Source organism: Micrasema longulum, unplaced genomic scaffold, assembly GCF_059751315.1.
Source record: "Micrasema longulum isolate JH-2025_06_02 unplaced genomic scaffold, ASM5975131v1 h1tg001016l, whole genome shotgun sequence".
In the NCBI taxonomy this organism is placed as follows: domain Eukaryota; kingdom Metazoa; phylum Arthropoda; class Insecta; order Trichoptera; family Brachycentridae; genus Micrasema; species Micrasema longulum.
The window spans coordinates 347542-372015 of record NW_028278204.1 but is presented as its reverse complement, the minus strand read 5'-3'; the positions used below and the strand labels follow the sequence as shown (position 1 = coordinate 372015).

The following is a 24474-nucleotide window of genomic DNA, read 5'->3' as shown; positions in this document are numbered from 1 at the left end:
CATTATTGTACATTGTGATCGCTCAAATGCTTAGCATGTTTTTAAGCACGCTGATAGTTATTTGCGATTGAGCTACAGATGCCAGGAGAGGAGCAATAAAATCTTCTTCTTCACAGTCCTAGTCCCGAGGATTGGTTTGCAGCAAAATCCTGCATATCGTCCTTCACTGCTCTCTATTATTTGCAGCCTTCTTCAGCTCAAAATATGAGGCGCAGCTCAAATCCTAGCACATGTGTGCTTAATACTCCCACCGCGTCGGGGCTGCCCTCTGTGATTTGTCTCTATAACCATTTCCTCCATTATGTCATGCAGGAGACCCTCATGGCGCATAATGTGGCCGTCCCAATGGGCTCGCCTCTCTGAGAGGGTTTTGATTGGATACCTCCCTTCTTCGATTCTACTGAGAACCTCGTCATAAGTGATGTGATCTCTCCAGAAAATTCTTAATATTCTTCTCTAGCACCACATCTAGGCCTCTAGCCTTCTTTTATCTATTTTAGTAAGGCACCATGCCTCACGGCTGTTTATAAATGCTAACTCTGAATCACTGGATAAGTTAGAACGATTGTAAAATGTTTATATACGTTGTGTTTTTGATCTTCGCAAATTCGACCACATAACCGTATATCGCACGCAACTACACTGGCTCAGTATCAGGCATAGAAGAAACATTCACATTCTATCACTTCTTCATAATATTTTAAATAATTTCACTTCGCCTGTTTATCTGAGAGAGCTCTTTCAACCTGTATCACAACACGGACTATCTCTTCTTTCTAGTAACGAGTTAACACTTTTAATACCCTTTCATCACACCAATTTTCTTACCTCCTCTTTCACAGTAGTAGCTGCTCAATTGTGGAACAATCTACCTACTAATGTTAGAGACTCCCCTTCTTTATTTACATTTGAGTCAAGATTGAAATGTCACTATCTAAATATTTAAGTTGTTCCTTTATCCTTCTTCTTTCCTTCCCATCCTTTCCTCTCTTCATAGTATAGTGTTAATTTTTAAAATATTTTTATTTTATTAATCTTTGTTTTTAATTTTTGCATAAAAATGTAAGATTCAACACGTCCATGTACTAGTATGTTTTTTTTAAATTTAAATTGAAAACATATTTTACATAATTTAATATAATATTTATTTAGAGACATACAGATAACAATATTTATTTACGAACGTTTTTATATTTAAAACTATAACATTATTTACAAACGCAGAATAAAAATTATGATACACTACAAATTAAAAGGGTATGAATTTTTTTTTTAAATTACAAAATAAACATAATGCTTAGTATGGAAATAAATTCAAAATGATATATTGTCTTGAGAAGTTACCTGCGGAGTTTTAAGTTAAATTTTTTGACTAGAAAATCTTCGCAGTTTATTACAGTTTAAACTCCCCCTAAAATCAATAACATGAATATAGCTTTTCCAACAGAGATGGAGAACCAACTTTTCATTAGGTACACGAACCTACTGCGAACTAAAAATATCACGTAACCTTGTTTATTATAAAATCAGTGGCCTTAACACTTGAAACGACCGGTTTGTAAGTAAAATTTTAGCATTTTTTACGATGTAAATTGATGGAATTTTATATACGATACTTTAGTACATGGGTGGCCAACCTTTTCAGCAGCCGGGCCAGATTTTGGAAATGAGATTTCCTACCGGGCCGTACAACAAAATTTCTTCTAATATTCAATGCAAATAAGAAATATGTACATTTTTTTAAGAAGATATAACAAAAATGAGAGTCAAACATATTTATTAGATTAGAGTTACAATACCAAAAATAGCAATCCAAAAAATTATCATAAAAAATTAACAAAATATAATAAATTTTATACACCGTAGGTATGTAAGATTAAAGCAAATGGAGACAGATTAAAGCAGGTTAAAGAATTTGTATATTTGGGAAGTATGTTTACAAGAGACGGAAATGTGGATAAGTACATTGAGAGAAGGGTTAGTGCCGGAAACATAGTTAATGGTACCTTAAAATCGATAGAGGCAAATAAGAACTTATCGAAGAAGCAAAATTGGCAGTACATAACGGAGTTCTGTTACCAACCCTTATGTATGGTAGTGAAGCGTGGTGTTGAAAAAAGAAGGACGAAAGTAGACTGAATGTTGTCGAAATGCGATCTCTCAGGCGAGTGTGTGGTAAGATTACGTATGATAGGTGTACAAATGTCGAAATTAGAGCAGAGTGCAAGGCTGAGATAAGCATTATCGACAAAATTAAGAAAGGGCTCCTACGATAATTTGGTCGTGTGGAGCGGATGAGTGATGAAAGAACGGCTAAAATATGTTATAGTGCAAGTGTGCCTGGATGTAGAAGCCGAGGAAGGCCGAGAAAGACGTGGCCGAGAAAGATACTTCCATAATATGGGATATGATACAAACTATGCACGAAGAAATGTTCTTTTGGTGGTTTCATGTACACCATTAAATTGCCCTTGGTGTATATTTATACAAAAACGGCGCTTCATACATTATCCATAGAAATAACTTTTTTTTTTTTGCATAATATTTTTTATTTATTTATTTAACTTTTTGTACATAATTTTATTTGTACATTGGCGGGCTTCTTGCCAAATGGCAATTTCTTCCAACCAACCAATAAAATAAAAGTTTTATTTTTATAATTCAAGTTACAGAACATATTCAATAGAAAAAAAAAAAAAAGATTAAAAAGTGAAAAATATATAAAAATAGAAATAAACGTATTTGTTTATAAATTACCTTAAATCAAAACTATTACTCAATATGAAAAAGGAAAAAAGCGGAAAGAGGAAAAAGGAAAGGAGGAGAGATTAAGGAAGAGAAAGGAGATGTTTCTTCAGACGTGATTTAAACAGAGATAATGTAGTAACATCTTTGATGGTGGATAGGAGATGATTCCACAGTCGAGCCGCATGGACACTATATGAGTTAGAGAAGAAAGAGGAATTGTGTATGGGTATTAAGAGAGTGCCTTGAGAATGAGAACGAAGAGGTAAACCATGAACTGATAAGCGTTGAAATTTTTCACACAGGTATATAGGAGCGTTAGGACTATGAAGTACATTGAACAGAAGTGAGAGGGAGTGATAGTCTCTCCGCTGTCTAATTTTGAGCCATTTCAGTTGCCTACGATAATCAGAAATGTGGTCATATTTCCTAAGACAATATGCCCCGCGGGCCATTAGCAGACACCCAGCGGGCCGCGGGTTGGCCACCCTTGCTTTAGTATATTCGTAGTTACGCAGAAAGCAGCCAGTTCACAATTTAGAGAAAATGAGATATTGGTTTTATCGGGTAAGGTCAATTCTATGTTTTGCTAAGAACAGCCAGGCCATTTACATACAAAAAACTGTAGTAATCACCTTCTGAAAATAGTGTTGATTATAATGACGGCATTTCTCAATTTGCAGAAAACAACCGCAGCACTAGACAAATCTAAAAGTATAGATACTAATGGGAATATTAAACTTATAATTAGAAATCAAACACTGATTTGAGTTTGAACACAGATTATGTGGATTGAATGTCCTTATCTAGTTACATAATTCAAGGTACTTAAGTAGAAAATAAAAATAATCTTATGAACTATAGCTTGTACATTAATCATAATTGAGGGAAAAACCAATGGTAAAGGGTGAGGCTAAGGTGTTTAATAGGAAATGGGAAATTTAAGGATTTATATTTGAATTTCGGGGAAAATATAACAAAGTAAGTATTTATTGGCATACAAGTATGTATTGTGAGATAATTAATGAAGCTTTATAGTTTTGTAAATTTATATCATTTTTGTCGAAAACATATCAATAATATTATAATAGTTTGCTGTTCATTTTTATTTTAAAATATGATTGAAATATTATGAGGAAATTTATATAAACATAAATGTATTATCATACAATATTTCTATTTTTAAGAATTTCTTATCAAAATATATAAATGCAATTGGAACATGATTCATCTATTAATTACGCGACAAATAAGCGTGTACAAAAAGGAACAAAGCGAAGAATAACAGTCTATTTAAATATGTTTAATAGTGGTGAAGATATTAGGTTGGTTTGTTCATTTATTATTTTAAAATTAGGATTATTTAGATATTAATTAATTTCCAATTGTTCAAGTACATTAAGTTTACGCCCTTTGCTTTCAACGTCTAATGGAATTGGTTTATTTGAGATATGAATTTTATGATTATTTTCAATTTAGTGATTGGCAAATTGAGAATCTTGTTTTTTATTTTTAAAGGATCTTATGTGTTCTGAATATCTAGTTAAGAAAGAGCGCCCAGTTTGTCCCATGTAAACTGCATTACAGTCGTTACATTCAAGTTTGTAAATACCGTTGTTTTTTAAAATATTTATCTTATCTTTTTAATACCTCCATAAATCTCTTAAATTAATTAATGTGCATGAATTCGCAGGTAATTTAATTTAATAAATTCGTTTCTTAAAAAATACCCGTAATAAAATAAAAAAACGTTTTAATACGGAATTTCACATCATATATTCAAAGTTTGAATAAGGTATCATAGATTTATTTACAAGTAAAGTGACCATTTGCAAAAATGTCGAAATTGAGATTATTGACTTTTTGACATCGTATTATTTTAACATATTACAACGGAGATGAAGAACATTTAAGAGACAGTAATATAGAAGTCTAGGCATCTACAGGGCTTATGACCTGTCAATGGCTGGTGTAAGTGGCCACTTTACACACTGTATAACATTCACCATTCTGCCCATATTTGAACATCCATATTCCTTCAATTCTTTCATCTGTTGATGTTTGTGAAGTTAAAGAGCTGAAACCTTTATTTATGCGGGTGAGATTCATCTAATTGAATTATTTCACCTACATACTAGGCAACGCCTGAAAATATTATTTTTTCAATTTCTATACTTCTTCATGGACCAGGTAATTTATCAACAATATTTTGAGTTTGTCCAAATTTTTGTAGACAAGGACTAGATTCAATTTCCTGGGGAGCTGTTAATAAATAATCAAAGTGTATAGCTTATGTAAGGTTTTTGTTATTTTCATTGTGCGTTTTGTAATATAAATAATATAGATGTACATAAATTAATCATTAACATAAATACGTAGTGTCTGAATATTTTATTAATTATCTCTGTTTATTTATAATTATTATTTATTATTTATTTATTGTACGGCACAAGTGCCTTTAACAATATAAAATATACAAAATAATATGTTAGTTAGATATGCAAAAATTTAAAAACTTGGGTATAAAAAGAAAAAAAAACAACAAAAAAAAGCAAATATACATGTAGGTATGTATGTCAACATAAAAAAGAAATAAAATTATTATTATTTAATTTTAAAATAAGTCCCCTTTGTTTATTCTTAAATTTTATTTATTTTTTAATAAAAATAAATATTTGCGTTTTTATGATTTACCCAAATATTCAATTTTGAGGGCCATTTTCAACGAGTTGTAAATAACTCACTATTAGAAAATGGGAATCAAGTTGGGATAGAGTAGGATTCGAACCACGGACCTTCGGTCCGTGAGACCGTGACACTAGCCCAGGACCACAACCCGATTCGTAAATAATTCGTAATGTAAAAACATTTCAAAAAAAGTATATTTTTAAGTGTCCTCGACGCGGGTAACCCCAGTGAGGTCACATTATTTGTATTATTAATTATAGTTTGTAAGAGAAAAATATGAATAAAAAATAAACCAGCCAATGGCGGGGGTCATAAGCCCTAGACATTCATATTCCCTTCTAAAAAATATTGTCCCTCTCGGTTGCAACAAATTAAAATGTGAATAACTGCTTAGGGAGGAAATCAAGTCAGTCTGCAACCATTTGGACATACTCAAAACATCGTTGAATAAATTAATATACTTAAATTGATACAACAGTAAATAACATCACAAAACACTTGGGCACGTCTTTTTTTTAATGTTGCGAAGTAAAGATAATATAAAATCATCAACCGTTAAAAATGTGAAGAAACAGTATGCACACATAAATTTTTTACAACATTTCGGACACACTTAAACAAACTTCTCCAAGCGAAACATATTTTCGGACAATTGAGTCTTTGAAACCGATTTCTTCATTCTAAATATTTTTAAATGTGAAATACTAAGTTTGACCCGCAGCATCCTTTACATAAGGGAGAAATTAGTACGGTAGTAGTTAGTTTTGACGATTACAGTTCGAATTTTCCCCATGGAATGACATATTTTTTATGGGCAGAAAGTAGCTTGTATCGATTGCCGGTCCTCCAACTTATTATCATTTATTAATGAATCAGGTTGTGGTCCTGTGGCTAGTGTCTCGGACTCACGGACCAAAGGTCTGTGGTTCGAATCCCACTTTACCCCAACTTGATTCCCATTTTCTAATAGTGAGTTATTTACAACTCGTTGAAAATGGCCCTCAAAATTAAATATTTGGGTAAATCATAAGAACGCAAATATTTATTTTTTTATAAAAAAAAAAAAAAAAAAATTAGGTCGATAACAGTGGCGAGCGGTGAGTTTTTAAATTGGTAAGCTATGAAAATTCTGATAAAATGTCCATAGCGGTATTATGGCATATAAAAAACCAGTCTATTTTATATTTAATAAATAATTCCTAACAAATGGCTCCAGCGGCTAATAGTTTCAGTAAAAATATTTTCTAATGTAGCACAAACATTTGATTTAAAAAAACATAATTGCAAAAAAAAAATTGAACCCCTATGGATTCGAACCCCCGCCTACGTCATTTGAAAGCAACGACCCATCCGCGCAGCTATTTCGCAATTTGGGCTAGGTGTCGAAAAAGTAATTAATAAACTAAATAATTCATAAGCGCATCTTTGGTTAAGTCAGACTATTATAACTTGTCTTTAAATAAAACACTATTTCTTTATAAGTGATTATAATTAAATAATTTAAAAGTATTCCTTACCGAGTACGATAGTTCACCAAACAAAACATAAATTACGTTTTAAGAATCATTGTTTCATCGACTTTTATATCACATTATTATTCACAAAACGACATAAGTTATACATATTATAATTCTTCATATATATTTATTATTAACACTATACACTAGTAACGTTTTTATCATAACTCACTAAATTTTAAAAGTTTAAATGGAAACTGAAGAATAACCTACAATATTCAACTGTCATCGTATGCACAAAAACGAATTACAATTAAAAAACAATAAGCGAATCTTTGTTATTTAAAACCCACTCAAGGATTTATACTATGTTATAGATTAAAATATCAATTCGTTTCGATTAAAATATCAAAATATTTATTTATTTTAAAGCAAATTTACTTTCAAACCACCGAAACATAAGTATGCTAAATTACTTACTTATTATTGTAACAACTAGTAATAGTTCTACATTATCTCTGATTGTAACGACATACAAAATATATTCGTTATCTCTTTCTTACACATAACGAGTGCGTATATTGTCACCTCCCTTAGACTGTCGTAAGTCAAATTGATGTATTTTAAAAAATACTAGCCCTTATGAAAAAGTATTGAAAGACTAAATTGCATTAATGAAAGCTGCAAGATTTTACCGTAATCGCAAGTGTAATTTTTCGAACAAGATTCTAAAGTTTTAGGTTAAAGACGTATTTGAATAAGTGATTTTAAAGTGAGCAGAGCAATCTCGTGTAATCCAGTAGTTATAATTTTGGCCAATAGAGGCGCATCTGGTCGCTGTATGAAATAAAGGAATATGATATAAATTTAATAACCAAAGAAAAGTAATATATTTTTTGGTGATGTGTTTTTTCCTAATAATACTACAGTATTATAAAGCATTCTCGTTCATTATTTTGCAACAAACAAGTCAATCAACTCCTTACATGTTGGTCCAAGATCCTTCAATCTTTTAACCAAGGAACTACAAAAAATTAAATCACTGGTACAGTTTGAAGTAGGTTTGAGGTCTTGGATTAGCATGGAAGGAGCAGATAGACACATTCTTTAAAACAATAATTAAAATAAAAAATAAATGCATACTGCAAATAAATCACATTTTCGAAATATCAGCATATGTTAATTTGGTTTTTCTTTTTCTTTCTATTTTTATTTTGTATTTTCTTTTATTTTTATTTTCTTTCTTTTCATGGTCATATCATACCATATATATTATGTGCTATAAACTTTTTAATAATTAAAAAAGGAATGGCCCACGCTCAGACGCTGTAGTCGTTGTAAGCATTTTTTCCAATTCATGTTATAGCTTAATTTTAACAACAGAGATGAAGAACATTTAAGAAAAGGTAATATAGAAGTCTAGGCATCTACAGGGCTTATGACCTGTCAATGGCCAAACAGCTCCCCAGGGAGTTGAATCCAGTCCTTGTCTACAAAAATTTGGACAAACTCAAAATATTGTTGCTTAATTTTAAGATGTATTTTTTCAAAGTGTATTTTTGTAATTACATTTTTATGTAAAAATAATAAATGTATGGAGAAATAAACAAATAAAAATGGTTTAAAAAATAAAAAAAAACTCATAGCATCTTCTCTGTACACTGCGCAAATATCGCGAGCAGCCTTATTCCTTCGTTTTTTTTCATTTTTAACTTTATTTTATATATTTATTATTTACATACAATATTACATTTTTATTATTTTTTAAAACAGTTTTTAAATTACTTTTTTTTACAGGACTCACCAAGCCAATTAATATGGCTTGTCAGTAAAGATCCTTAACATAAAAATTTACAATTAATAATTACTGCTAACTTAAATATAAGGAGCGAAAAAAAAGTACATATATTTTATGTTTTCAAATAATATTTAGATTTTTTTTTTTAAAAAAGAAAAAAATAAATAAATGATTTCGCAACTTTAAGATAAAAAATAACATGTGTTGCCGAAAAACATCATTTAAAAAAAAAATATATTTGTTGGGGATATTAAGAGTAATATATGTGAAAAAATATAACAAACAAAATATACAAAAAACAAAACCAATGACAGATACCCACAGAAATATACTAAATTTACATCAATCGTTTTCTCAGTGTGTGTAAAATATGGTTCAGAAAATTGGAAACAGAAAACTGAAGTTCAGAATCGGGTTGTGGCCCCGCGGCTAGTGCCGTGGACTCATGGATCAAAGATCCGAGGATCGCACCCCAGTCTACCGCAACTTGATTTCTATTTTCTATGTTGAGTTTTGTACAACTCGTTTAAAATGGCCACCAAAGCTGAAATATTTGGGTAAATCAAAAGAACGCAAAAAATGTTTTTTTATTAAAAATTTTTTTTAACAAAATATATATATTTATTATTTATTTATTTAAAAAAATATATGATTTCCTATGATTTACCCAAATAATTTATTTTGTGGGCCATTTTCAATGAGTTTTAAATAACTCACTATTGGAAAATATGAATCAAGTTGGGGTAGAGTGGGATTCGAACCACGGACCTTTGATCCGTGTGTCTGAGACCCTAGCCACAGGACTACAACCAGATTTATGCAATTCATTTGTGAAGGTTAGTGGACATGTGTGTGTATATTATTGCATATGTGTCAAAAACATACAAAATGTGAAATATTACATAAGTACTTATAATTAACATATTGCAACAGAGATGAAGAACATTTTAGGAAAGGTAATATAGATGTCTAGGCATCTACAGGGCTTATGACATGTCATTGGCTGATTTAAGTGGCCACTTTTTAAACTGTGTAACATTCACCATTCTGCCCATATTTAAACATATATATTCCTTCAATTATTTCATCTGTTGATGTTTGTGAAGTTAAAGAGCTGAAGCCAAATTTTTATCGTTATGTTATGATTTTTAAAAGTTTTGTATTTCTGAAATAACTCCGCGTGACGTCAAAGGTTCTTCTCTGTCAATTCTCAGTAGTAGTTTGTTTACGGTAAGTAAACCGGATATCCTTCACAGCTCTCATATCATTGGTTGGTTCAGATGAGCCGGTGACGTCGTTCAAAGTAGTGCGTTTTTTTTTTTTTTTTAATTCCTACGTTTTCAAGAAATTTTGCCGTACAATTTAATGCTCTTATTTTTACCGCGCGCAAGAATTTTTTTTTCTATCCAATTCCTTAATATTCCAATTAATTTTTGGGAGTTGCTTTATTTTTTATCATGCTTATAAAAAACAAGGTTTATACTTTGAAAATATAATTTTTCTGCTATTATATAACTTTAATTATGTTTTTTTCTAAACTGTTGGGACCAGGAAGAATATTCTAATGTGGGCCAATCAGGAACTTCTCAGCATTTGCTTATGTGGAGAGGAAACCACTTAAAACTCTTAAGGAGAAGCCGGCCTGTTGACAGTAGTCAACAAGCTTTCCCTTCCACTAGAAGAGTGTTCGGCATTCTCTTCCCTACTACGGTTTATTTTACCAATTTCATGCACTATATTTACCATGTATGATACTACCTCTCGTATGAGTTCTTTATTACCTATCACTGATGAGATGTCGTAAAGATCTTCACCCAGGCCTCAGATAGTGTCTTTGAAAGCTGGAAAGGAGGCAACGCATCAACAGTTGAGGAAAATTTAAAGGATTTCATCGTCGCATGGGCAGCTGTCGATATTGGAGAGAATGAAGCGATGTAGGTAGCTCATGAACCCACCAAGACCCGTGAGAATCTGGGTGAACTCGTAGCCAGCTTTCCGCATTCTCCTAAAATCAAAGGCGTGGAAAACTGTAGGAAAAAAACATTTAAGTAATACTTCTGGTAGGTTTACTCGAATAACGATTGTTCCAAAGTTGAAGCATCCTGCTTCTTATTTTCTATTTGGCAAGGCTGAGCGGGAAATTTGCAAAATCGGGGCCTGTCTTCTTGAGCGTAGCCTCTCGAGCCATTTTGTCAGCCTTTTCGTTGCCAAGGATTTCGCGGTGTCTCCTAATCCAGCCGATGTACACGTCCTAGTGTCCGCATCGTAGCTTCTGGATATTTGACCTGATGTGCATTACAGTTGGGTTGACCGGAATTCCTCATTATACTTGTGAAACATATCGGGAATCAAACCGGAAGCCTCTTGCGTGATACTAAAGGCGCTGACCACTAGATTGCGATGCAGACGAGATATTTTCAAGGTTGTATAAAGCGGTTATGATTTTTATTCTTCGAATATGAGTTCAATAGACTCGCCCTTGAATTAAAGGTCTTAAATTATGAATGTATCGGATTTTTGTCTGCGTCGATTCATTAATTTCCACGTACATATATTTCGACATTTGTAAAATAATATCATGTTCGCTTTGTAAAATCGTTAGACGCTTTAGTTTCATTTCGATTAGCATGCTAACTAGGATAGCAAAAAGACTGTTAATTTATTCAAGCATTTTTTTTTTCATATTTATTTATTTATATAGGTGCCCACTGAGAATTTTTAGGGACATATTTATACATAGAAAATATTTTTAAAAAGTAGAAAGACACAATGGCATATAGTAGACTTTGTGGGTGTGGAAGCAGAATCGAGGTGTTTATAATTGAATTTGATTCAGTGATCGTTTGAAAGAAGACAACTTGTTATCAAAAAAATCAAGAATGGTATGTTTGATGGCAGACCTAAGAATTTTGGGCATAGGGGAATGAAAACCATAGTGAGTTCAATGGTTATCGGTGTGACAGAGTAAGTTTTGTCTGAGGTTTCTAGTTGGGATATTTCGTTTTATTGAGCTCAGTAGTTCAGGCGCATCAAAGAGTGAGTTGAGAATTTTTAATACGACTAGAAGGTCGAATTTATTTCGACGGTCTTAAAGAAAAGATATTTTTAAGCTAGTTTCCAACTCATTATACGTATATTGGCCTCTGGATAAGCCAAACCTCCAGCCTATCTTTCTCAAAAATCTATGTTGAACTTATTCAATGTTCTTGATTTGAACATCATAATATGGAGACCAGGTAACAGAGGAATACTCTAGGTGCGGGCGGACTAGGGAACAGAAGAGATTTTTAAGGGTATTGATATTTTTGAAGTCAGTTTTGCTTCTGTTAACAAATCCAAGGCGTTTTAATGATTTATTGATAACATATGCTTAAGGGCGGGAATATTGTCTTAAGGCAATTTCTTCCTGCCTGCTCAAACCGTTTAATTTGAGAAAATCATTAGTATATCATCTAAAAAAAAATGGTACTATTTTCCAAATCGAGAATCTTCAAAGAATTTGTGTAATCTGCAAGTTTGCTCTAGGAGAAAAAATTCGCCACTGGGTTTAAGATGTTCGAAATATAGTACACTTATTTGTATGAAGAAATAAATTGAAGTAATCGGCTAGTTCCTTGGCTCATTGCTGGCGCTGGGCGCGCATTATTAATATTTTTATTTTTATTTGAAGAAAATACTAATGGTGGCAATGATTTAGAGGAATAGTAACTAATTGTTGGTTTTTCTGTAAATAAAGTTACCGTAAATCATTATTATGGATAGTCAAATATAATGGTAAGCTGCGCACAATCGCTTCCATACACGGTTCGCTTCTAGTGCAAATACCTATACATCAACTGCTCTGCGTCGCATATCCTCTTTATAATTGATTAAAAATGCTTTTTTTCGAAGGACTTTTTCAGTGTACAATACAAAATTTAAAGATATAGATTACACAAACATCACCCAGTCAGATTTAAAATTTACACTAAAAATGCATTATGTAACTTGGTAGGCATTATAATAATAAATATGTACGTCTCCCTTCCCCTCCTTATCCTCTCTTCAAGCATCCTTGTCCTAATCCCGCCCAATTTACAATAACTTACTGTTCTTAAAAAAATATTTAAAAATTCTTTGATTATTGAAAAAAATTTACGAGCACATGAAAATAACATTTTTGTATGTATAAACTTATATGTATTTAACATATTTCAACAGCGATGAAGAACATTTCAGAGAAGGTAATATAAAAGCTTATGACTTGTCATTGGCATGTTTAAGTGGCTACTTTACACACTGTGTAACATTCACCATTCTGCCCATATTTGAACATCTATAGCCCTTCGATTCTTTCATCTGTTGATGTTTGTGAAGTTAAAGAGCTGAAACCCTTATTAATGCGGGTGAGATTCATCTAATTGAATTATTTCACATACATACTAGGCAACGCCTGAAAATCTCATTTTTTCAATTTCTATACTTTTTCATGGACCAGGTGGATTTATCAACAATATTTTGAGTTTGTCCAAATTTTTGTAGACAAGGATTGGACATATTGTTCATTTATTAATAATTTCTTTATAAAAGTTTTTTTTAAGAAGTAAACATTGATTTAATATCTACACTATACTTTTAAAAGGGGGAAGAAAAGAGAAAGGAAAAACTTTAATATTCAGGAAGTCGCATTTCATACGTGATTTGAATGTAAATAAAGAAGGAGCATCTTTCTTGTACCTTCATTTTAAAACAGACTGTATGATTTCCATTGTAAATAAATAATCAATATTTTGAGTTTGTCCAAATTTTTGTAGACAAGGACTGGATTTAACTCCCTGGGGAGCTGTTTATATTCACATATTTCAACAGAGATGAAGAACATTTAAGAGAAGGTAATATAGAAGTCCAGGTATCATATTACCTGTCATTGGCTGGTTTAAGTAGCCACTTTATCTTGTCTACAAAATTTGGACAAACTCAAAATATTGTTTTATGTGTATTTATTTAATATGTAATATATTTACTTCACTAACTTTGTATACTTTGTGGAAATCTGTTATTAGTTCTGAGTTTATACAATATATCTGTTTGTTTACTATAAATATGTACGTAGAACTGTTGATTTCCCAAATAAAATAATGTACATTATGAAAATGAGCATTTCATTAAAATATTAATGTTTCATTTAATTTAGCGTTGCTAATGCTATTCTAGTACCTGCCTACAAATACGTGTGAGAAGCATTGAAAATCTTGTGTCAAGGTCCCGAAACTTGTTTAACTCTTACCAAAGCAGTGTTAGTGTTATCTCAACACATACGCACTTGGATGTTATAAAGATTCGTGAACTATTGTGAAGGTGTGACGTCACGAAATACGAGTGTGTAACAAATATATTTTTTTCGATAGATACATGCAATATATATTCTATTGACATCTCCATATTACTACTATAAATGGCTGGAGTAATTTACGTCATTAGTCTTTAACTAACAAATTACTTTTTAGCGTACCAAAATAAGGTGTTATCTCCTATACTCACACCAAAAAAATATCTCTATTTCCTTACAATATGAATAATATTATTTTACTACGCAATTACCAAATTAAAGGTCTTGATTAGTTTTTCTGTACATATCGGGAGTTTATCAGCTATCTATTTTCTATTCATTGACTTCTAACTTACGTTTTCAGTCTGCATTACGCGATGGGTTAAAAAGCCAGTAAATTAATGCAGACAACATAAATATAAAGAGACAAATAAATTAATTACTAGTTTACGGTCACCTATGCAAAATCCTTAGAGTAATGAGGAAGTTCAGTGTCTTTTTAATTTTTTACATATCGTATTATCAGCGCTATGATTTTTTAAAGTTTTTTATTTCTGAAATAACTCCGCGTGTGACGTCAGAGGTTGTTCACTGTTAGTTCTTCCCATTGGTCCGTTTACGGCTAGCTAACCAGATATCCTTCACAGCTGTCACATCATTGGTTGGTTCATATGAACCAGTGACGTCAATCAAAGTGGTGCGTTTTTATTAATGTAGTTTTTTTTTTATTTTTCGTACATTTTCAAGAAACTTTGCGGTACAATAGACCTTTGTTATCAAGAATTACAGTCCTCTTTGTTGTTAGCAAGAAGCACGGCATCATCAGCTTACAAAAGACAATTGACACTTAAATCACCCATTTGAACCATGTCCTCGACAATCACAAATAATAATTCATTAAATGTAATCGTCAAAATCATATATTTGACTATTTAAGTCAATAATATAATTTATTGTTATAGATTTACAACATAACCCATAAAACGTTCTGCAATAATATGCTATTTCGTAAGTCACCAAATCGTTTGTAGAACCGACATCTTGTTAAAACAATCCAAAAACCGCAAAATGATAATAATTGAAATAATTATGTTTTTATATCAAATCGAAAGTAGGTTAAGGTGATCCAATTTAAAACAAGTGTTGCAGAAATATATTTACATTTTATTATTCCTCTTTCTGCACCCAGTGGTGCATAGAGCACTGCAATGGTAAACCAAATGCAGTATCTAATTTTTTTGGCTGGATTTCCTCCCTAGGGAGTTATTCAGATTTAAATTTGTTGCAACAGAGAAGGAAAACATTTTTGAGAAGGGAATATAGAAATCTAGGAATTTACAGGGCTTACGACCTGTCATTGGCTTGTTTATTTTATTTATTTATTTATTTAACACATTACATACATATACAATATATATATATCTATGCCCTCCCTTATATGTAACTATATATAAGGGTGGGTATATTGCCTTAAGGCAATTTCTTCCTACCTACCCAAACCGATCAGTTTAAGAACATTACAAATACATGGCCATATTGAATCTTACAATTTTATTCAAAAATTAAAAATAAAAATCAACAAAATAAAAATATATTAAAAAATTAACATTGTACTACGAAGAGAGGAGAGAGGATGGGAAGGAAAGAAGAATGATAAAGGATTAATTTAAACATTTAGATACTGACATTTCAATCTTGACTTAAATGTAAATAAAGAAGGGGCCTCTCTAACATTAGTGGGTAGATTATTCCACAATCGAGTAGCTATTACTGTGAAACAGGAGGCAAGAAAATAAGAGCGATGACAGGGTATTAAAAGGGTTCTCTCGATACTAGAACGAAGAGATAGTCCGTGTTGTGAAAGAGGTTGGAAGAGCTCTCTCAGATAAACAGGTGAAGTGGGATAATTTAAAATATTGTGAAGAAGTGATAGAATGTGAATGTTTCTTCTATGCCTGATACTGAGCCAGTGTAGTTGCGTGCGATACTCGGTTATGTGGTCAAATTTGCGAAGATCAAAGATTACTTGTTTGAGTGGCCACTTTACACACTGTGTAACATTCACCATTCTGCCTATGTTTGAACATCCACATTTCATCAACTCTTCCATGTGTCGACTTTTGTGAAGTAAAAGAGCTGAAACCTTTATTATGTGGGTGAGATTCATCCGGCTGAACCAATTCAACTACTAGGCAACGCATAAAAACAAGGAGCCAGTCTGTAAGCATTTGGACATACTCAAAACATTGTTGAAGGAATATCTGTTATCTTTGTGAAGTTTAAGAGCTGAAACCTTTATTGATGCGCGCGGTATTCTGACTGAATTAAATGCCTTGACTTCTGTATTCCCTTCTTCAAAATGTTCTTCATCTCTGTTGAAATAAATGTTTAATTTATTGTTACATTAACTACGTGATATGTGCAAATATGGGCTAATTAATTTGCATCGAAATTCAATAAATAGATTACCTGATCGTAGTTATCTTTTGATTGCGAATTTGATTTGCGGTTCGCCTTGAGTCGCGTGATTATAAATTTCAAAACAGTGAATCCGAGACAGCCAATATCTCAATTTGGATGAAGAAATTTTTATGGAATAAGAACACATATGTAAGAGAACAAACGAATTCATATAGGGGTGAGCACAGACATCAACGAGAGCCACCTTCCAGATTTTCATATACAGAAAGAGCCACGCCATTGTCACCCAACCCCATGGTAATCCATGGGGTGGGTGCTATAGTATTATGTATTATTATGATACCTTAATACTTTAAATTTTCTACGCTTTCAAATAAGGTATCTGAGTAGTAATCATCATCATCATCATCATCATCAGCCGTCTCTTGTCCAATGTTGAACATAGGCCTCCCCCTTTAGTCTCCATATTTCCCTATCCTGAGCCAACCGCATCCAACCACTTCCTGCAACTCGTCTTATGTCATCAGGCCACCTAGTCTGAGGCCTGCTTTTACCCGTTCTGGGTCGCCATTCCAGGACTTTTTGGTCCATCTAGAGTCTGTGATTCTGGCTATATGACCAGCCCAGCTCCATTTCTGGTCGGCAGCCCTATGAACCACATCGGTGATCTTTGTTCTCGCTCTAATCCATGTATTGGTTTTTCTGTCTCTCAACGAAATACCCAGCATTCTCCTTTCCACGGCTCTCTGTGTCACTGATAATTTGTGTAAAAATTTTTTCGTGAACACAAAAGTTTCACAGCCATATGTCAGTACCGGGAGAACACAAGCATCAAAAAGTTTCTTCTTTAAGTAATGTGAATACTTCGGAGATTTCAGGATATATGAGAGCTTACCAAAGGCGGCCCATGCTAAACCTCGCCTTCTTTCTATTTCTACCTCTTGATTATCTTTGCCGAGCTTTATTTCATGTCCTAAGTATATATAACTATCAATCTTTTCAATTATTTCTCCATTTACTAAGATGTTACATGATTGGTTTGCATTATCTGAATAGTAATAAGACACTCTAAATCCAAAGTAAAAAAAAGTTAACGTAAGAATTTATCTCTACGATAAAAAAGACACTTTTTGTATGTTTTTACTTAAAATGAACTCATTAGATTTTTTTTTTTTGGCACCCACCCTACAAAAATTCAAATTTATTTTCGTAATATTCTACATAAATCTTTAAGTAGAGTCTACATTTTTAACCCCCCCATTCGCTCTGTAGCTGTAGGGGATGAAATTAAGATTCTGTTTGTAAACGAGTATTTAAAACTTAGGGTGTTAGAAGCAAATTTAGAAATCTCAACAAAAATAAACAAATTATCTTTTACAGAATATTTTATTTTCTCTTTCTTATGTAACACAAAAATATTATGACTGTCTATTTATTAAAGGAGCAAAAATTCATAATCATTTCTTGTATACCCACGAACAGGCCATGCCTTTGTGGGATTTTTCTGTTAACTATTTTTACTATTAACACTGTGTATCCCGGAGCCGTGTAAACACGTGATTATAACCACGCGTTGTATCCCGGTCCCGTATTTTCACGTGGTTTACCAGCTGTTCAAAAAAGTGAATTTTATTGACATCTAGTGACTTTCATTAGTACTTTTTCGCTGCTGGTAAACTATGTAAAAACACGGGACCGGGACACAACGCGTGGTTATTATAATCACTTGTTTACACGGCTCCGGGATACAAAGTACAAAAAAAGGAGTGAGACGCTGTTTGTCATGGTGAATGTTACACAGTGTGTAAAGTGGCCACTTAAACCAGCCATTGACAGGTCATAAGCTCTGTAGATGCATAGCTTAAAGCTTTCATCTACCATGCTTGAGGTCCCGAGTTCGATTCTCGAGAGCAAATTTAATTTATTTTATTTTTGATTTAATAGCATAATTATACATTTTTACAATTTAAAAAAATTTCACTTGTTATATTTTTACTAAAACTAAAATCCCACCAAGCCACTTTTTGTAGCTTGTTGGTGCATAGACTTCCATATTACCTTCTCTTAAATGTTCTTCATCACTGTTGTAATATGTTAATATAAACAGCTCCCCGGGGAGTTGAATCCAGTCCTTGTCTACAAAAATTTGGACAAACTCAAAATATTGTTGTATTAATCACCTCCGGAAAAAGGTGTCGATCACAAAAACGGCATTTCTAAATTTGCAGAAAACACCCACAAAACTCGAAAAATCGTATGGTACTTTAAAAATCTTTTAAACTGTTCAAATACACAATAAGATTCTTGTTTGTAATATATAAAAAAAACTTACGTATTTATTGTTTATCGTTTGTTAAAGTCAAAAACATTCAAACTATTGTGTAGATTTTATTATTCACTCTTTCCACAAAATGGCTATTATCTCAGCTTCACTTTTCTATGGCTGGCTGCTTTCTGTATAACTGCGTTCAATTAGTCTTCAAAACGGATTCGGGTATGTTATGGATGCTTTCAATGATGGTCAAACATAGGCAGAATAGTGAGTGTTACGCAGTATGTAAAGTAGCCACTTAAACAAGTCAATGACAGATGATAAGCAGTGTTAATGCTTAGACTTCCATGATCTCTTCTCTAAAATGTTCTTCATCTCTGTCGTAATACATGTGTCAATCTTGATGACCTCGTACATGTGAAATTCACTCCTTGTCTACAAACATTAGGACAATTTAAAAATACATTTTCCATACTTTTCTAAAACAAAAAACTTAACATAAAAAAATCATTCATGGCGTTCTTATGTAAAAACATTATTAAACTTTTTCAAGGTGATCTGTTACGACGGAAACTACAGGTAATCGTGATTAATTATGCTCTGTCCAAATAGTATGTTACGCAATTTCATCGTGACCGTGAATGGAGTAACTTCTTACTTTCTCTTTCGGACTTACTGTAATACTTGGAATATGTCAGCCCATTTCACACCGTGATAAAAATACACGCGCCACGATAAGATAACACGATTTATTTATTTATTTTAATTTTATTAGTATACACGGCACAAATGACATTTATACACCTAAAGAGATTACATTTAACATAACAGTCTTATACTCGGCTTTTCAGGGCCAGACCGCGAAAAATCAGAGGAACATTCCTTATGATTAGCTTTAAAAAAATCCTAATGACTTTTTTAAGTCAATTTAAAAAATAAAAAAAAATATATCTTAAAATGTAGTAAAATCTTTCATTTCTCGAACAAGCAGTCCCTTAACAAACCCCCACTCTTTAAAAGATACCAGAGGCGAGCTCTCCCAATAACCGATTATTTGCAGCTTACCATATTTTTCGACATCGAAAGTAGTGTTTTATATTGCATTATTATTAGGAAAAAATGTATCACAAATATAGTAATATTAATCAAACATTGAATTTTTTGGGTTCATCAATTTACATCAATGGAATATGATGTATGGAATAAGCTACACCTCTATCGGCCAAAATTATGACTAACGGATTACAGAAGCTTGCGTAGCTCAAAGATAAAACATGAATTACATTACGTCTTCAAACTCCAAATTTCAGATTTACCTTAGAAAAATTTAACTTACGATTACAGTAAAATCTTGCAGATTCCCTAAATGCAATTTAATCTTTCAACACTCCTTTATAAGGGCTATTATTCTTTAAAATAAAACTGCTTCACTTAAGACAATGCAAGTGAGATAGTATTATACGCACGTGTATAATGTAAAAAGGAGATAACGCATATGTGTACGAGTATATAACATAGAAGTTAGATTACGATAATACTTAAGTCCTGTCCGGTTAATTTGTTATAAAATACATAATATTACGAATTTACATTTTAATCCTTAGTATCAGTATGAATACTTTAGTGAGTTTTCAAAAACAAAGATTTGCCAAACAAGAATAAAATATGTGTGAAATATAAAAGGTTTTTAACAGACAATGACGTTTGAGTTATGATAAAAACGTTACTAGTAAATTAAAATTGAATAGTGTCAAGAGTAAATTATGCATAAAGAATAGTAAAATGTATCATTTACACCGTTTTGTTAATATTTAAATGACATAAAAATCGATGAAAGAATAATTCTCAAAAGACAATTATTAGTGAACTTTTGTTTTCGGTGGGGAATACTTTTAAATAATTTAGATTTTATCATTATTTACTAAGAAATAGTGTTTTGTTTTAAGACCAGTAAAGGTAGTCACAGAGAAAAAAAAATTTGTACACTTATGAATAATATTATTTTATAAATCACTTTTTCGACACCTGTGCTTGTAAATAAAATAGCCGTGTGGATATGTCGTTGCTTTTTAACACAACGGTTGGCGCTCGACTTCTCGCGGTGCCCAGTTTTTTTCAATTATGTTTTTTTTTAAATTCATTTTTTTGTTTATTAAATGTTTGTGTTAAATAAGAATATATTTTAACTGAAACTATTAGCTCCTAGTACCATTCGTTATAATAGATTATTTATCAAATATAAAATGGTCTAATTTTTTGCAATTGTGATTTTTTTTATTCATTTTTTTCTTAATTAAACGTTTGTGTTAAATTAAAAATATTTAAACTGAAACTATTAGCCGCTAGTGCCATTTGTTATATATTATTTGTCAAATATAAAAAATACCGTTTTTTATGTGCCAAACTACCGCTATAGACATTTTATCAGAATTTTCGCAGCTTACCAATCTAAAAATTTACCTCTCGCTACTGAAAGATACACTACCGACCTCTCACCTTCAAGTTTTGAGACAAATCTAGTACCTCACGGTACACATATCTACTCATTAAAAAGTGACAAAATTTTTGTTACGAATTACAATTGTTATGAATTACAAATAACTTATTTTTTTCATTGTTTTATAGTGGCCAGTTTTTTCTTCTTAAAAGCTTTTTTAAAACATGAGAGAGAAATAAGTTAATTTTGAAGTCGAATCGAATTCTGCACATTTCGTACTTTATAAATATTTGTTTGGTACAATGTCATAAAAAAGCCCTCGGGGCGAAGATTTATAATGAAATAAATAAATTAAAATACGTCGAATCCAAATAATGAATGACACAGAAAATTTAGTCCGCGTTTCGCACTTAATTTTAAAAAAATAAATCTTATTCACATTTTAAATTCGCTTTTGTGATAAAAAGTGGCCACTTCGAAGCGTTTATAAACCCAAATAAATCATAAATCAAGCAAAAAATTATCGCTGGAACCATATTTTTAAATGACTTTTGACAATTATTACCAAGATGATATGCTTTACATTCGTCTGTATTTATCTACCGAGCGATTACACACACATTTCTAATCACTTTTTTATGTAAAAAAGTAGTCAAATTGTTGTATTTTAAAATGGGTTTCGTTTGTTTCCACTCGTTAAATCGAGGTGAGAAATCTTAATTCGTATTCAGTGTTTCAATTACGCCAATAAGGTTCAAATTGATTTTGGTACTGACACAAAAAATACACCGAATTATAATAAATTATTAGAATGAATTGCCTACCATGCTAGAGGTCTCGGGTTCGATTCCCGACATGGTTGATATGAAATGTTAATTGAAAAGCGTGTTTTTACAATATAATATTTCATAGTCCGATCATCTTACCTTTATGTAACAACAATGGTCAAGATACCTTGCGATTGGTGTAGTAATACAGTGCCCTATGCACCACTAGGTGCGTGATGAATAATGATATTAAAAAAAGGGAATAATGATAATAAACAATGCACGATATTTTTATACGTGTCAAAATCTTTGCAGACCAATTCCGTGATTTACATAGACGCATGTGCGTGTTCGTTATTAATTAATTCAGCTTTGAGTTCCTATTACGTGCATCGAGGAAAGAAAGTAGTTCATCAATATGTAGAAAACAAAAGTGCAGTCTGGTTTATTATGCGTTAATGAGTAACCAATCAGCTTACTTTGCTATTGCATAGCCCAGGAATATTAGGCGAAAATAGCCATAAACATAAAATATTTTATAACCAGCTGATTTTTTGCACATGTGTTTTAGATGAGGGTACTTAATTATTACTCAAAACTCCCCGCCTCTTCCCCGCTTGCGTCTTGAGATATTGTATTACAAAGGATGTTCATTGGTACATTCTACTTATTAAAATAAAATGGTTTAAAATATTATTAAAAAAGTAGAAAATAAAATACAGTTAACACTTTGTATCCCGAGGCCGAGTAAACACGTGATTATATAACCACGCATTGTGTCCCGGTCCCGTGATTTACCAGTTGTTCAAAAAATGCATTTTATTGACATCTAGTGACTTTTATTGTACTTTTGCGCTGCTGATAAACTACGTGAAACACGGAACCGGGACACAACGCGTGGTTATTATAATCACGTGTTTACACGGCTCCGGGATACAAAGCACAAAAAAAGGAGTGAGGCGCTGTATATGTGCGAACATTGCAATGTGGCTCTTCATAAAGGCCAATGTTGGCAAAACTATCTTTTAAAAATGACATATTAAATTGTTTCAAATAAACATAAAAAGTTTAAATAAATTTAACAAAATATTTTCATAATTGTGACGCGTTTAAGAAACCCTTTACAAAGCATAAAATTTCACAAAAATGGGCCGGGCACAGGGTAAATTCTATGTGTATTCGGCCGATATTTAAAGTGTTAAATTAAAGAATAAATATAAACGTAAATATATTTGAAAAATCGTATAAAAAAATAGTGAGTGCTCATAAATGCAACCAAAACAAGATAAAAAATAAAAATAAAACAAAATAAATCAAGTACCTATTAAATATAATATCTTAAATATCCAAATAAAATTTAAATGAAAATAAAAAGGTTAAAAAATAAAGAAACAATAAAAATGTATTTGACGAGCGATAAAATACTAAGGTTCTTAAATTAAAGTTTTACATAAATAATTAATCAGTATGGAAACAGTATGTCCTCTTACCACTTTCGTAATCATAATATATTTTATTTATTTATTTATTATTGAAGATAACTCTGCTTCATCCCATTGTAATCGGGACCTAGCTGTTACTGAACAAAATGTATTAATTTTGAAAATTAAATAAAAAATAATTAACAAAATTACCAAATAAACGCGCGTAATTTCAATTTATGTTAAAACTTTTACATCAATTATAGAATTTAATTAAGCTAGGCAATTTTTGAAAAATCTATCAAAAACCTTTTTTTTCTTCATTTGTGCTTGCTGTGTTCACACATAATTGATGCGCAATATCTAAAATAACTTGTAAGTATTATACCGATGTCAAATGTATTGTTTATTGTTAGTGAACAACAATAAATAAAATAAAATAAATAATTCCTCTAGTGCCATAATCCTATAATAAGTATTCCCGTATTTTCATACGGGAATACTTTTGTATAAAGAAAAGTGAAACCAAGTTTCCGTTTAAGACTTTACCCGTATTTTTTTATTTATTTTCAGTCAGCAAAATGGCGAATATTGAAGAACTACCCGACCGTGTAGCTGCAACGTTCAAGGGAAGAAATATTCTCATAACTGGAGGGACTGGTTTTTTGGGAAAAGTTTTGATCGAAAAATTTCTACGGTGAGTGAATTATTTTAATGTTATTTTATTGATTAAACCGGCATTTATTTTACACACTTTATGACAAACTTTTATAACTGCACATTATAGGATTCACATTGAACAAAATGTTAATAAAATAAGATTTTATGATTGTGCGATTTCTAAAACATCGTAACTTTTTTACGTGGTAAGATAAATTCAATCTACTATAAAAATGACTTTAAATTGATTTTTTTTTTTTTTAAATATATTTTTTCATTATTATTCCGTTTCCGCACCAAATCGCAGCGTATCTTGATCGTTTTTTGTTACATGAAGGTAAGATGATCAGTCTTACGCTTCAGGTACCAGTCCAGAGATTATGAGATATTCTGGTGCGAAAACACCTTTTAAATAAATATTTCATATCGACAATGTCGGGAATCGCACCCGAGACCTCTCGAACGGTAGGCTAAAGCGCCGACCATTCCACCACGAGGCC

The 24474-nt window shown here is 31.8% G+C and overlaps 1 protein-coding gene across 1 annotated transcript in view; it reads left to right on the top strand.

The window, feature by feature from the left end:
• LOC148277541 (fatty acyl-CoA reductase 1) overlaps positions 1 to 24474 on the top strand; it is a 99823-nt gene that overhangs the window by 3050 nt on the left and 72299 nt on the right. Inside the window, exon 2 of the mRNA XM_088232757.1 lies at positions 23888 to 24011. Within this exon, the coding sequence (XP_088088883.1) occupies positions 23896 to 24011 (116 nt within the window). The 5' untranslated portion in view covers positions 23888 to 23895. The remainder of the gene's footprint in view (positions 1 to 23887; positions 24012 to 24474) is intronic.